The 13432-nt window shown below is 38.6% G+C and overlaps 1 protein-coding gene across 1 annotated transcript; it reads right to left on the bottom strand.

The window, feature by feature from the left end:
- Window positions 1–3423: 3423 nt before the first annotated feature.
- Window positions 3424–8680, bottom strand: LOC144560210 (uncharacterized). Its single transcript, XM_078309387.1, has 5 exons — window positions 8085–8680; window positions 7727–7993; window positions 5860–7424; window positions 4238–4535; window positions 3424–3574 (listed from the first exon to the last, which is right to left on the bottom strand). The coding sequence occupies exons 1-5, from the start codon at window positions 8678–8680 to the stop codon at window positions 3424–3426; spliced, it is 2877 nt and encodes a 958-aa protein (XP_078165513.1).
- Window positions 8681–13432: the final 4752 nt, after the last annotated feature.

Raw genomic sequence — 13432 nt, forward strand, 5'->3', positions numbered from 1 at the left:
ATTCTGCCGGGGTCCAAAAGTGCACACAAGTTCACCTTACCTTTCGATGCGGTCTCACGGCATTTCTGGACTAGGAACCTGAAAAATCATCATTTTACATTAGAGTATATATTTGAGTGCTATACACATGATATAAATAATTGATTGGTCACTAACATGAGGAAAACGGTGATGACTCCCACATCGAGCCATTTATCGCTTGACGAGGCGCCCTGTAGAAAGTCGTTGAATTATGTGAAAGGCAGCACGACCTCCCTGCCATCGTGTAGAAACATACCGGCGGGGACACTGAAGGTAACATCCGTCATGTCCTTGGGTGCCTTGATCAAGTGGGCGTGCAGAGTCTGCAACTGATAAGGCAAACGGCTAACCTCTTCTGCTATGAGCCTCGTACGGTCTAGTGGCGCATCTACTGGCGCATCCACTGGCGCATCCACTGGTGCATCCACTGGCGCATCAGGCACTTCTGGCGCAACAGACACCAAGGCTAATTCCATGTCCCGTACCGGTGACAACGCTTCATCCTCATTGATTGTTTCACCTCTTCGTGCCTATATCAAATTTTGTTGATGTCTTTTTCAAGTATTAAAAAAGAATGATTTGAATAAGATATCCTATTGTATTTGGAGTTTACGTACATTGTCCAAAATAATTTGATTTTTCGGCCATTGGACTGTCGAATAGCAGGCATCATCAAGCACCACCATTTCATCGACAGGGACAGGAAGAGGTATTCTCACAGCCCAATCCTGCGTGATCTTCTCAATCGCTACGCGGAGATAGTTGGGCCTCAACTGATCACCGGCTGCAGGAGGATATACAATGCCCTTAGCAATGGTCAGAGGAGTAGTACCGAAATACATGACGAGGTCGCATGCTGTGGCCTCCTGCAATAATTATCAGCAATTAGTTGTCTTTAGAATGAAATAATATTGTCTAGCGAATTAACCGCGAGAATCAACAATACCTTTCGATTATGAACAAGTAGTGGTTACCTTCAGATTGTCCAAGCCGCCTATCACTTCGGTCCCGGATGCCTGACTGCTTCGCCGAACTCCCGGAGAAAAGGGAGGTCGGTCCTCGGATGGCTGCCTAATTTGGTGCATTTGGTTCACCATCCTTGATTCCAGCTCAGCCAGCTTCTGGTTGTACTCCATTGAAAGCTCCTCGCGTACCTCCTGGCGCACCTGTGCCAACCTTGATTCCATCTCGTCTTTGTTGACCTTGGCACGAGGTCTTCTCCGGGGTTTTGCTCCATTGAATTCCTCCTTCCAGCCCGTGTAGACCCCTCTGCCCCTAACTCGACCGGTGTGTTCTGGATTCGGGAGCGCCAAGGACAAGGAATCTTCTTGTCTTGCGACAGTCCGGGTACCATAATTGACCTCCTCCTCCACCTCCAACTGTTTATTAAAAAATTGGTTATAACAAAACACTAAGTAATGTACACAGAGTTATGATTTTGTTTGAATGACACAGTTATAACAAAAGGCTCTTACCATTTTATGAGCAATGGGCTCCACGTCTTTTGGGAGTACTATCCGCCCCTCAACGGTTACCTCAGATCTTCCCATGAGCCAATCTTGGCCCCTAGGATTTTTGATCTTAACCACGGGTGAGTCAGACTGTTGGTTTTGCAAAAGAACTTTTGCCCATTCTTTCGACTTACCCTCGTAACCACCCGACCCTAATTTGTGCGGGTACTTGTTCATTTTGGCGATCTTCCTGCCATTCTCACTTTTTTTCTTCGAACATCAAAGTAAATCTATTACTTAAGGAAGATGAGTACAGATTGAGAAAGAACAAAAACTAAGAGCATCTCCAATCCAGCAATTGAAATTAATTGCTAAATTAGCAATTATGAAATTAATTCCAACCCAGCAATTACAGAAACAATTGACACATCAGCATAAGCAATCCATAAGCAATCACTGTTGGAGATGCTCTAATGAGTTACCTAAATTTACATACCTTGAATTCTTCTGTTTTCTTCAAAGCTTGGAACTCCTCCCACACCTCTTGTGTCAGCCAAGGATACACTGGCAACGGATCTTTCCCTTGATCCATGTAAACTGTTTTCAACCTGCTCTTGAATTGCTTCCAAGCTTCATTCATTATCTTCAAAGACACTCCTTTTATCTTGCCTTTTGGGTCATCCACGATGTTCCACTGGTCCTGATTGACAACGAAATACTGCATGTAAGTTCATCTACTCCAAAAAAAAAATAGAATTGTTAGGTACTTTACCTTCACAATGTTCCACCATTGGTCCTTGTCCTTCTTTTGATCAAACTGATCCCAGCGCTCGACCAGGATACATGCATGTTTCTTCACCGTGGAGGCGCAAAAATTTGAGTACTTTGCCCGATTATCACCAGTCGCACAGCCGTTCTTGTGGAATTCGATTGGCAATATTTCCTTCTGCTCAGTGATCTTCTTGCACGTTGTCGGACCTCTTTTCCTTTTTTCAGGCCGAGCCTGCGAGACCTCTTCTTCCATGACAGCTACATTCTCTCCTTCTACATTATCCATCACATCTACATTCTCTACATTATCCTCACCTGAATGTGTCATCGTTCTTTCTACAATCTACCGAGCGAGCGAGAGGAGCTTAGAGGTTCACCAACTACAGGAGGACAGAGCAAAACACCAACAGTGGCAGCACCAAGAGAGAGGAACCACGGAAAGAGAGAGGAGGAGACGCGTGGGTTTAGGGTTAAGAGGAGACGAAGGGATTTTGAAAAGAAAGTGACCAGGCCGACCCAGCGCGCATTTTATTTCGCGCAAACCATTTATACACGGATATTTAATTAAACATCCGTGAAGGAAGACATTTCTAGACGGTTATTTCATTAATAATCCGTGTATAAATTCTATGCGTTCGCGGAAACAAATTCGCGCCTTGGGAAGTTCGAAATGTAAAGACATATTTTTATTTTTTTTTTAAATTTTTAAACTTAATTTGCATCTAAACTCAAATATTTATAAATAATAAAATTTCAGAGTTTGAAGCGACGTCGTTCCGACTTCCATTAGATAATTATTTAAAAAGCACATTTTCAGTTTAAATAGCAAATCTTTTAACTTTCTACACGGATGTTTAAGTAAAAAACCGTTTAGAAATGATAGAGAATGTCTCCACGGATATTTCATTAAACGTCCGTGTGCAAATATTTATTAATTTAAAATTCTTAGAAGACGAAACGGCTCTTCAAAATTCTATATGAAACTAGTTCGATCAAGATATTTATATAAATTTTATTTGCAAGTAGAAATGGCCGAAGTCCCTCCGGCCGGCAGTGCTCACCCCTCAAATGTGCAGTGGCCATTGCCCTCCGACTACGTCCCGCCCGAAGAGGTTGATGTTAATTTCGAACTCCCCCCCGGTTTCGAAGTCCCTCCTGGCTATCTCAGGCCTCCTCCCAACTACAGGAGGACATGGCCGTGGCCGCCTTCAAATGTGCCACGCCGAAGTCCAAGGGGGCATCCACCACCAAAGCCGTACATAAGGAGGGGCGATCGCTGGATCAGGCCAAAGAGCCCCTGGATTAGGAGGAGGCCGGGGTCGCGCCAGGGCCTTTATGAAGGCATGTTTCATTAATTTAGCTATCTTTTTTTGTTTTTTTCTTCTGTATTTTGTTTAATCAGTTTTTTTTGTGTTATATGATGTATTAGCCAGGATCCTTTTTGATGTAATATATTTTGTTTAATTTAATCAACATTTTGTTTTCTATAAATTTTTCTTTTTTGTTAAATAAATGATGCTATCTAAATAATTAATAATGTTAATATGTTATAGATATAAATTAACGTGTTAAATTAAAGTGTTAAAATACCTTTCTACATGGATATTCAATTGAAGTGTTAAAATACCTTTCTATTAATAATCTCATATTTATATTAATATTTAAGTAAAGATTCATAAAATATAAACAGACAAAATATAAACAATTAAAATATAGACAAATGAAATATAAATTATTTAATATTAAAAATAAAAATAATCTATTTCTTGGTTTTATTTGAAGATTCATCTTTTTTGTCTTTATTGCTTTCTTGATCTTCTTCATTTTTTTTCTGCTTCTTCCTCGTCCTTCTCTTCTCCTCGTCTTCCTCTTCTCCTTCCTCCTCATCATCTTCTCCAGCAGCCTCTTCCTCTTCCTCCTCTTCCTCTCCCTCCTCTTCTTCTTCATCGTCGTCTTCGTCATCATCTTCTTCTTCTTGGTCATCGTTCTCGCACCTAGGGCAGATCCATGAATTGTATCTCGGATCTCTGCTGCCTTGGTAAGTATTTGAGCAGACGCATAACGGGTGGTATGAGTCTTGACAGTGGTTGCAATGGAACAACCACTCATATTTTCCGACCTCTTGGCACACTGTGCACTGTATGCCTCCAGTGGGTAAGTCGTTTTGTGAGTCGTCTGAGTCTGAACCTTCAGTTTGCTGGAAGAACTCACTCTCAGAACTATTTGAATCGTTAGAGTTTGAGTAGTCACTGTTATTTTGTGAGTCATCGGATGAGTAGGGATCCATTTTTCCTGGGAACAAATTAAAGAAGTAAGTTCAAAAGAATTGTACAATTCAGATTGTTTTGTAATGGAGTTTCTCGGATTATATAGAATTATGAAGTTGTTTTGATCGTCTTCTCAGATAATTACATAGAAAGGCAACTATTCGAATTCTGCGCTTCAAAATAAATGCAACATTTTACAAGATTCATGCATAACGGACGTCTTAATTAAAATAACTATTTCTACACGGACGTTTGATTAAACGTCCGTGTACGATTCTTTCTAATAGTTTTGGTCAATAAATATGGCTCTAATTACTAAAGGGTTAGGGAATGAATATGGTGCCCTTTCAATTTTCTTTTATTTAATAGTCATAAGTTCCAACGATGCAAAAGCCTGCTCATAATTAATACATGTAAAAGAGTAAAAACTAATTAATAAAGAGTAGGGCTAAAAGTCCGTGTGGAATACCTTTCTACACGGATTTTTAGTTAAAAGTCTGTGTGAAAAACCTTTCTACACGGAGTTTTAATTAAAAATCCGTTTAGAAAGGTTTTCCAAACGGATTAAAGGTCCGTGTGGAAAACCTTTCTAAACGGATTTTTGTTGGTACTTACATAAATAATAAGTTGCCTTTATTTTTTTATTCTTAAATGATGCACTTAATATGTCAACTAGAAAAAAAACACTACATATAAACAATGATACGAAATCATAATATTGAACAACAGATCATACAAAACCATATTAAACAGTAAGAATAAATGCAAAATTTCATAATATGGAGCGTAGTTTCCTTTTCCAGTTTAAATAATAAATGTAAAAACTTAAGAATAAATGCAAAATGGCTGCGAACATTTAGAAAGGTTTTTAAACATTTTAAAATATTCAAAAAAAGAAATACAGAGCTAAAAGAGAGCTACACGGACATTTAACTACATGTCCGTGTAGAAAAGCAATTTGTCATTAAAACTCTTCTTAAGGGAAAAGGGGGCTGTTCGATGGGTTCTCTCACCATCGGTTCTGCTTATCAGATATCTATATTCATAAAATTTATATTTAAAAGGAATAAATAAACAAATAAAATGTAAAATACAAAAACACAGTAAAATATTATCGATCGGTTTACAGTCATCCAAAGATCTCATCAGTAATGCAAATAAACTATGCTTACCTATTCGGCTATTCATCTCTGAAATATTATAAAAGAAATAAATATTATAAATTGTTTTTTTCTGGAATATAAATATGAAATTGTTCACGGTTAAACGAAATAAATATTATACATTGGTTTTTTTTTTCCTTTTTTTCTTTTTTTCCACTGTTTGAACATTTTCCCATAGTCCTTCACTGTGGTCAGATCTCATGTAATTTGCTTCGTCTTGTTCTTCAGTAGTTGTTGCTATCTCAGCCTGCACATCGGCACAAAATGGAGGTATCTCATCGAACTGGTCGTACTCTTCTTCGTTGATTACGTTTTCTATCCCAACAATCCTTCTTTTTCCGGGTAAGACGATGCTCCACCTAGCATCACTCGGGTCAGTGACATAAAAGACTTGGGTTGCTTGCTTGGCGAGTATGAACGGATCATCAACATACCCGACTCTGTTAAAATCTACCACTGTGAACCCGTCGTTATCAACTTTAACACCACGGTCTTCGACCCATTGACACCGAAACAAGGGAATGCTGAGGTGAGCATTGTAAACGAGCTCCCAAATTTCTTCAATAACACCGTAATATGACTTTGATGCCATTACAGGCCGGGCATCCCCTGATCTACTGAATTCTTGAGACGTCGCCACCAACGTCACCCCACTATTTTGCATGGTGCTCTTATCACTTTGTAATTTAGTGTAAAATGTATATCCATTAATCTCGTATCCTTGGAATGTTCTAACAACCATTTGGGGTCCTTGGCCCAGCAATCTAACCGTTTCACTTACGGGCGACATTTCGGAGTGTGACTTCACTCTTTCTTTCAGCCATCCTATGAAACAACGGTTATGCTCGTCAGTAATCCACTTCTGACTTCTCGTGTAGTTCTGTTGTCGAAGGATTGCCATGTGCTCATCTATATAGGGAGTGACATCTGCCATTTGCTGTAGTACAATAAAATGTGCCTTTAACAGTTCATCTCTATCAGCAAGTATGGCTTTCAACCCAATAGTCCCTACTCCTTGGAGCCTTCCCTCGTATCGAGATTTTGGAACGCCAATAGGACCAACACCGGTCATGTAGTTGGTGCAAAACTCAATCACCTCTTCCGTGGAATATCCTTCTACGATGCTACCTTCGGGCCGATGTCGGTTCCTTACGTAACTTTTCAAAATACCCATGAATCTCTCGAATGGATACATATACCGCAGGAACACGGGACCACAAATCTTAATTTCCCTCACAAGGTGAACAACAAGGTGAACCATAACATCGAAAAAAGATGGCGGAAAATACATCTCAAGATGGCAAAGAGTAACGACGACCTCCTTTTGCAGAGAGTCCAATTTTAGCGGGTCTATCACTTTGGAATTAATTGCATTGAAGAAAAAACAAAGCTTCGTGATGGCTTGCCGAACGGGCTTTGGTAAAATTCCTCGGATTGCAACAGGAATCATATGTGTCATTAAAACATGACAGTCGTGGGATTTCGGACCAATCAATTTCATGTCCTTCATCGACACAAGCTTCTTAATATTCGAAGAATACCCTGATGGGACTTTAATACTATGAAGGCATTTACAGAAGCTTGTTTTCTCGGTCTTCGACATTGTGCACATTGCGGGAGGTAGGTATGCCTTTTGCTTCCCTTTATCCTGCGGTGCAAGCTTGGGTCTTATTTTCATTTCCACCATGTCTTTTCGAGCATTGATACCGTCTTTAGTCTTCCCCGGAATATTCAACAATGTGCCGATCAGACTGTCGCAGACATTTTTCTCAATATGCATGACATTTTTCTCACTTCTAAATATTCCCAGTACGGTAGCTCCCAAAATATGGACTTCTTTTTCCAAATATTTTTCGGTGGTGCTTTGGCACATTTTCCGAAAACAACTTTAAGATTTTTAACCAGCAGGAAGACACCCTTCCCGTCTAACGGACGACGTGCCACTCCAAGCTCAGTGTTCCCGTTGAATTCTTTCTTCTTCTTACGGTATGGGTGATTAATAGGAAGAAACCTACGGTGCCCCATGAAAACATTCTTTTTACAATTTTTCAACCTCAGCACCTGCGTGTCATCTTCACAGATAGGGCACGCTTTTGCTCCTTTAGTACTATAGCCCGATAAATTTCCGTACGCGGGAAAATCGTTTATGGTGCAAAATACCATGGCCCGCAGCTCAAATTGCTCTTTACCGTACGCATCCCACACCCGGACGCCATCCCTCCACAATTTTTGGAGGTCCTCAATTAATGGTGCGAGATATACATCTATGTCATTTCCGAGTTGTCTGGGTCCTTGGATTAGTAATGACATCATTATATACCTGCGTTTCATGCACAACCAAGGAGGAAGATTGTAAATGCATATAAGAACTGGCCAAGTATTGTGCCGACTGCTCATGCTTCCAAACGGACTCATTTCGTCTGTGCAACCCTAGCCTAAGGTTTCTTGATTCGCCACCAAATCCTGTGAAATCTCTATCAATGTTTCTCCACTGAGGAGAATCAGCTGGGTGTCTTAGTTTACCGTCCCTTTTGCGCTCGTCTTCATGCCAACGCAATAATTTCGCATCTTTGGGATTTGCAAATAACCGTTTGAATCTCGGTATTATCGGAAAATACCACACCGACTTAGCCGGAGCCCGACCCTTGTTTCCTTCATCGTTACCATCGTTAGTGTCCTGGTTCTTACGTCTGTACCGTGAAACACCGCATTTAGGACAAACATGCATGGCCTCGTACTCTCCACGGTACAATACACAGTCATTCGGACAGGCATGTATTTTTTCGACCTTCAAGCCCATTGGACAGATCAACTTCTTCGCCTGATATATTGTACAGGGTAACTCGTTGTTATCTGGGAGCATTTCTCGTAAGAGCTCTAATAAGGACGTGAAACTCTTGTCGCTCCAACCATTGTCTGCTTTTAAGTTCAACAATTTCAACACAGCTGACAGTTTTGAAAATTTGGTACACCCGGGATATAACGGCCTTTTGGATTCATTAGACATATACTGAAATTTTTTATAATTTTTATCACTAATTTCATCTTCCACATCACGTAACATGTCTTCTAGATTTTCAATAAAATCGTATTCTGCATTTTCATCAATATTCACACAATCATCCTCGTTGTAATTAAGTTCAAGTAGATTATCAAAATTTTCGACATTCTCAAAATCATCGTTGGAATGAAGCTCAAAATTATCATCAACTTCTACATTAATATCAACATTGTCTTCCAAAACAAAATTTCTATTGGTAGCACTACATTCCCCAATTTTCTCACCATGCATAAACCAACACGTATATCTCTTCTGAAATCCCCGACAAATCAAATGAGCTCTAATTTCTTCCAAGTCCCCAAATCTTTTAAAATTGCTACAATCTCTACAAGGACACAAGATGTCGTTATCCTTTGTCTTCGCTCTATAACTCTCGGCACATTTTATAAACTCATCAACGCGAGCCAAATATTCTGCAGTATCACGTCGCAATTCGTACATCCAACTTCGATCCATCTGTAAATTAAATTAAAAGAATGATTCCAATTAGTCATGGTGGTCGAGCAACATACATTGTTACAAATTCTTGGCTTACAAACGGGCCGGTTTACAATCGTAACCCACTCCTTGAATATTATGCCTCATATGTGAACACATTAATTAGCGGGATTTAATTAGTGTTTAAGAAAAATTCGACAGCATTTCCCCTTAACTCCCCAAGTATGCGTAAACCACATACTCGTAGGAGCAATAAGGAGAAATGCTGACGAATTTTTCTCAAACACTAATTAAATCCCGCTAATTAATGTGTTCACATCCTAAATGAGACACAATATTCAAAGAGCAGTCCCAAACGGGGGACTATCCAAAATTAATCCCTATTAGATTAATTTTGAACGGGCATGGACCTAAAAGCATCAATAGGTCGGTTATTGGACCACAATACACTAATTATTTACATTACCTTAACAGATCAAGCATGCATGCATTAATAAATAATTGACCTAAATAATTAAGCAATAATAAGTACCAGAAAATTAGCGAGAGAAAAGAGGAAGACTAACCCTAGCAAGATAGAGAGGAGAAATGCAAATTAACTTCAAAGATCTCAGCTTCGGTCTCGATCCTTGTGCGCAGAAATCAGACCAACAGAGAGAGAGAGAGAGTAATTGATCAAAACGGCGCTGGAAGAAGGCCTTTTTGTAACCCTAAACCTTTCTACACGGACATTTATCTATAAAGCCGTGTAGAAAGTCGAGAGAGCTACACGGACTTTTATATAAACAGCCGTGTATAATTATTTTTTAACTCTTTTTAATTAAAAGAAAAAACCTTTTTTAATTCTACCTTTCTACACGGCTCTTTATTAAATGTCCGTGTAGCATTGTATTTTTTTTTGGTTTTTTTTTTTATGTTTTTCAGATAGCAAAACAAACAATTTCCAAAAAAGAGGAAGACATTTAAAATCCAGAATTCCAAAACATATATAGCAATTTGAACAAAAAATTCATGTACATTAATTTATACAAAAATTACAAATTCTTATTGAGCATTAATTACAAAAGTTAAATCCATATAAACTAAAAAATTCTATCAAGGACTGGAAGAGGTGGATATATGAAGGACCCTCAGAATCGGATGGAGAGTCAGATGAAGACGATCTCGTCCGACTCCCCACCCGGCTCTGGTCCTTCATCCGACTATCCGGCTCTGAAATTATCCTCCAAAAAAACTTTAGCGCACAAATCAGACCAATTAATTGGGGAAATGAAGCAATTCGCATGGGAATTCGAGATGTAGGTTATCAATTATATCGGACTGGTCATCTTATGAGCTCCAAAAACAGTAGCTCATCTTTATAGATTTGCGATCCGAAATAATTGATAAACCTAAATTTCCGCCCAATTGTTAACTGCGAGAGGGAGAGTACAGATTGATCAATATGTTCTAATAAAGAAAGAGTTCAATAAAGATTCATATGTAAACTAAAATTTCCATTAAGGACTGGAAGAGGGGATCCCCTCTTCCAGTCGTTAATGGATATTTTTAGTTTACAAGTGGGTGATTCTTTCCTTTTGGTGCCAGTAGGGTTTAGAGAGGGTAATATGAAGATACATATTTTAATAAAGAAAGAGCTAGCTGAAAATAAAAAGTTGGATGAAGGACCTTCAAAAAAAAGAGAAGTGGATGAACAACCTTCAGAGTCGGATGAAGAGTCGAATGAAGAGTCGTCCGACTCTTCATTTGACTCTTCATCTGACACTTCGTCTGGCTCTGAAGGTCATTCATCCCTCCTCTTCCATTTTTTTTGAAGGTCTTCATCCCAACTCTTTATTCGATCAGCTCTTTCTTTATTAAAACATGATCTTCATATTACCCCCTCTGTAAATAATCAGATTACAGAGAGAGAGAGAATTGATCAAAACGGCGCTGGAAGGAGAAGGCCTTTTATATAACCAACTTGGTGCTCGAAAAGGCGCGCCCTTACCAAAACCCTAAAATAACCTTTCTACACGGCTTTTTATTAAACGTCCGTGCAGCTCTCTCAAGCTTTCTACACTGTTATTTAAACAAACATCCGTGTACAAGTTGGACATTTCTTCACGGTTCTTTAATTAAATATCCGTGTACCTCTCTCAAGCTTTGTACATTGTTATTTAAACAGACATCCGTGTACAAGTTGGACATTTCTTCACGGTTCTTTAATTAAATATCCGTGTAGCTCTCTTAAGGCTTTCTACACTGTTATTTAGACAATAAGCCGTGTACATTCCCTAATAAACGTCCGTGTAGCTCTCTCAAGGCTTTCTACACCGATTCTTTAATAAAAAACCGTGTAGAGATTTCACAGATATTCCAGGCACCCAAAAAATTACAATTTCTCCACGGTTTTTACGTAAAATTGTCAAATCCGTGTACAATGTGCAGTGTACAATGACCATTTTTGTAGTAGTGAACACCCTTAAATTGACATTTAAACATAGAAAATGTAAAACCTTTATCATTTTTCTATCAATAATTTAACTTGCTGCATCATTTTTTTTCTTAATTACAAGTCAAATCATGAAAATCAGAACTAGCAAACACTGCATTGACCTAACCTAAACAAACCATGATTACCAAGAACTTTCAAAGAAGCTGTATGGATCCAACATGGGCTGCTGAACGAGCCATGAAGGAGGCTATGATGTGGTTTAAATTTTTTTGATGTAGTTGTAGTTTTCTTTTCACTTTACAACCTAATAGCTACTATCGAGGTTTCAAAAATAATATACTACCCTTCTATTATAATTTATTTTTTTAAAAATTGTATAGAGCATTTATTAATCACACCACTAAATCAAAATGAAGAAATATCTAACGAATCCAAATACTAGCAAAAGTTCCCAAATCAACAAATTATGATTCTTTAATTGACGAACTCAGAAGGATTTGAATGTTACCAATATTGACACCAAAATATGAGCTGCTCGATGTGGTCGGGTCGTTGCTCAACAATCAGAAAGCAGTCGAAAGCCAGGAATGCATATCCAACCAACAACCTGAAAAATTCAATTCAGAATCAAATTCACCAATGAGAAAGAAATTGTTTATGTAATTTTGTTTTTAGTTTAATAAATTCAAAATATAAACTTACGTGAGTAGCTTTGCTAAAAAATCACAGAACATCTTGGTTGACCAAAGCAAAAAGAAGAAATTAAGCGCACATATCAGGTATGGTTGGCATATTCAGTATCACGTCCCTTTCTTCTCCATTTTCTTCGCTTCAATAGAGAGCGGCTGTGATCGGAACAAGCAAACAAGAGCTGGTTTTCCATTCGACTTTCCATTTGAGTTGAGTTGAGATGATAATTTTGTAATCGACTGGTGTAAAGTGGTAATCATTCATTCAACGTGTCAAACAAGCACAACGCTCTCACTGGAAAGCACGGGTGTACCTTCGCAAATTGAGGCAACTGGAAATGCGATCACATGAAAACCTAGCTTCGATTTGAGAGAGAATAGACGCTTGGTGAGAAATTGAGAAAAATAAGAGATTTAATGGGAGAAGAAAGAGATCTTGAAAGATCGAATTCAAAAAATGGAACAGGAAGAGAAACAGATCGGAGGAGAATGGAGAGGATCTAGTGTTATGTAATAAGATCTTGAAAGATCGAATTCAAAAAAGTAGCATCTAGTGTTATGTAATAAGGTTTGGCCTCTAGAGGGGTTATACTCTCACCGGCGAGGCCGTCAGAGATTCGGTGACTTGTCGGAGCAGTGGCCATTGGATGGGACGTCGGGTCAGACCTCGGTGGTCAGAAATTTTGAGAAGAGAGCAAGAGAAAAGGGAAAAAAATCAGAGAGATCGGGTTTTAAATAAGGAAGGTCAGGTAGTTAGAGTTCGACAGTTTGAGACGCATAAAAATGGTCGGAATTTTTGGGGGACTAAATGACGGGGGATGATACCTTTTCTCTATAATTAATGCAACATTTTAATATGTATTCAAATTATAAATTAATACCATAAGTTTAGTTACATGAGAGCAATAATAATCCTAAATGTTAAAATATGCTCAAAATGATTTACCTAAGAAGAAAATTGTGAAATTAAAATAAAATAGTGAAAACATAAAAAACAGAAGGAAAGAAAAAACTGGAAAACCAGAACCGTAGCACAGAAGTCGTTTTTTTTTTCTGAAAACGGTTAGGCACTTTTGATTGAATTCAAATAGAGTTTGTTACATCCTAATTCCTTTCTGCCTACCAGAAAAAAGT

Source organism: Carex rostrata, chromosome 10 (genome assembly GCF_964058835.1).
Source record: "Carex rostrata chromosome 10, lpCarRost1.2, whole genome shotgun sequence".
In the NCBI taxonomy this organism is placed as follows: Eukaryota; Viridiplantae; Streptophyta; class Magnoliopsida; order Poales; family Cyperaceae; genus Carex; species Carex rostrata.

Excerpts from the sequence above, each read along its gene's own strand:
- LOC144560210 (XM_078309387.1), bottom strand. The coding sequence starts at position 8,680 with ATGTCTAATGAATCCAAAAGGCCGTTATATCCCGGGTGTACCAAATTT. Across the intron at positions 4,536-5,859 it reads TTACATGAGATCTGACCACA|GAAAAATGGATCCCTACTCA; the intron begins GTGAAGGACTAT and ends ATTTGTTCCCAG. Across the intron at positions 3,575-4,237 it reads AATTCATGGATCTGCCCTAG|GCCCTGGCGCGACCCCGGCC; the intron begins GTGCGAGAACGA and ends GCCTTCATAAAG.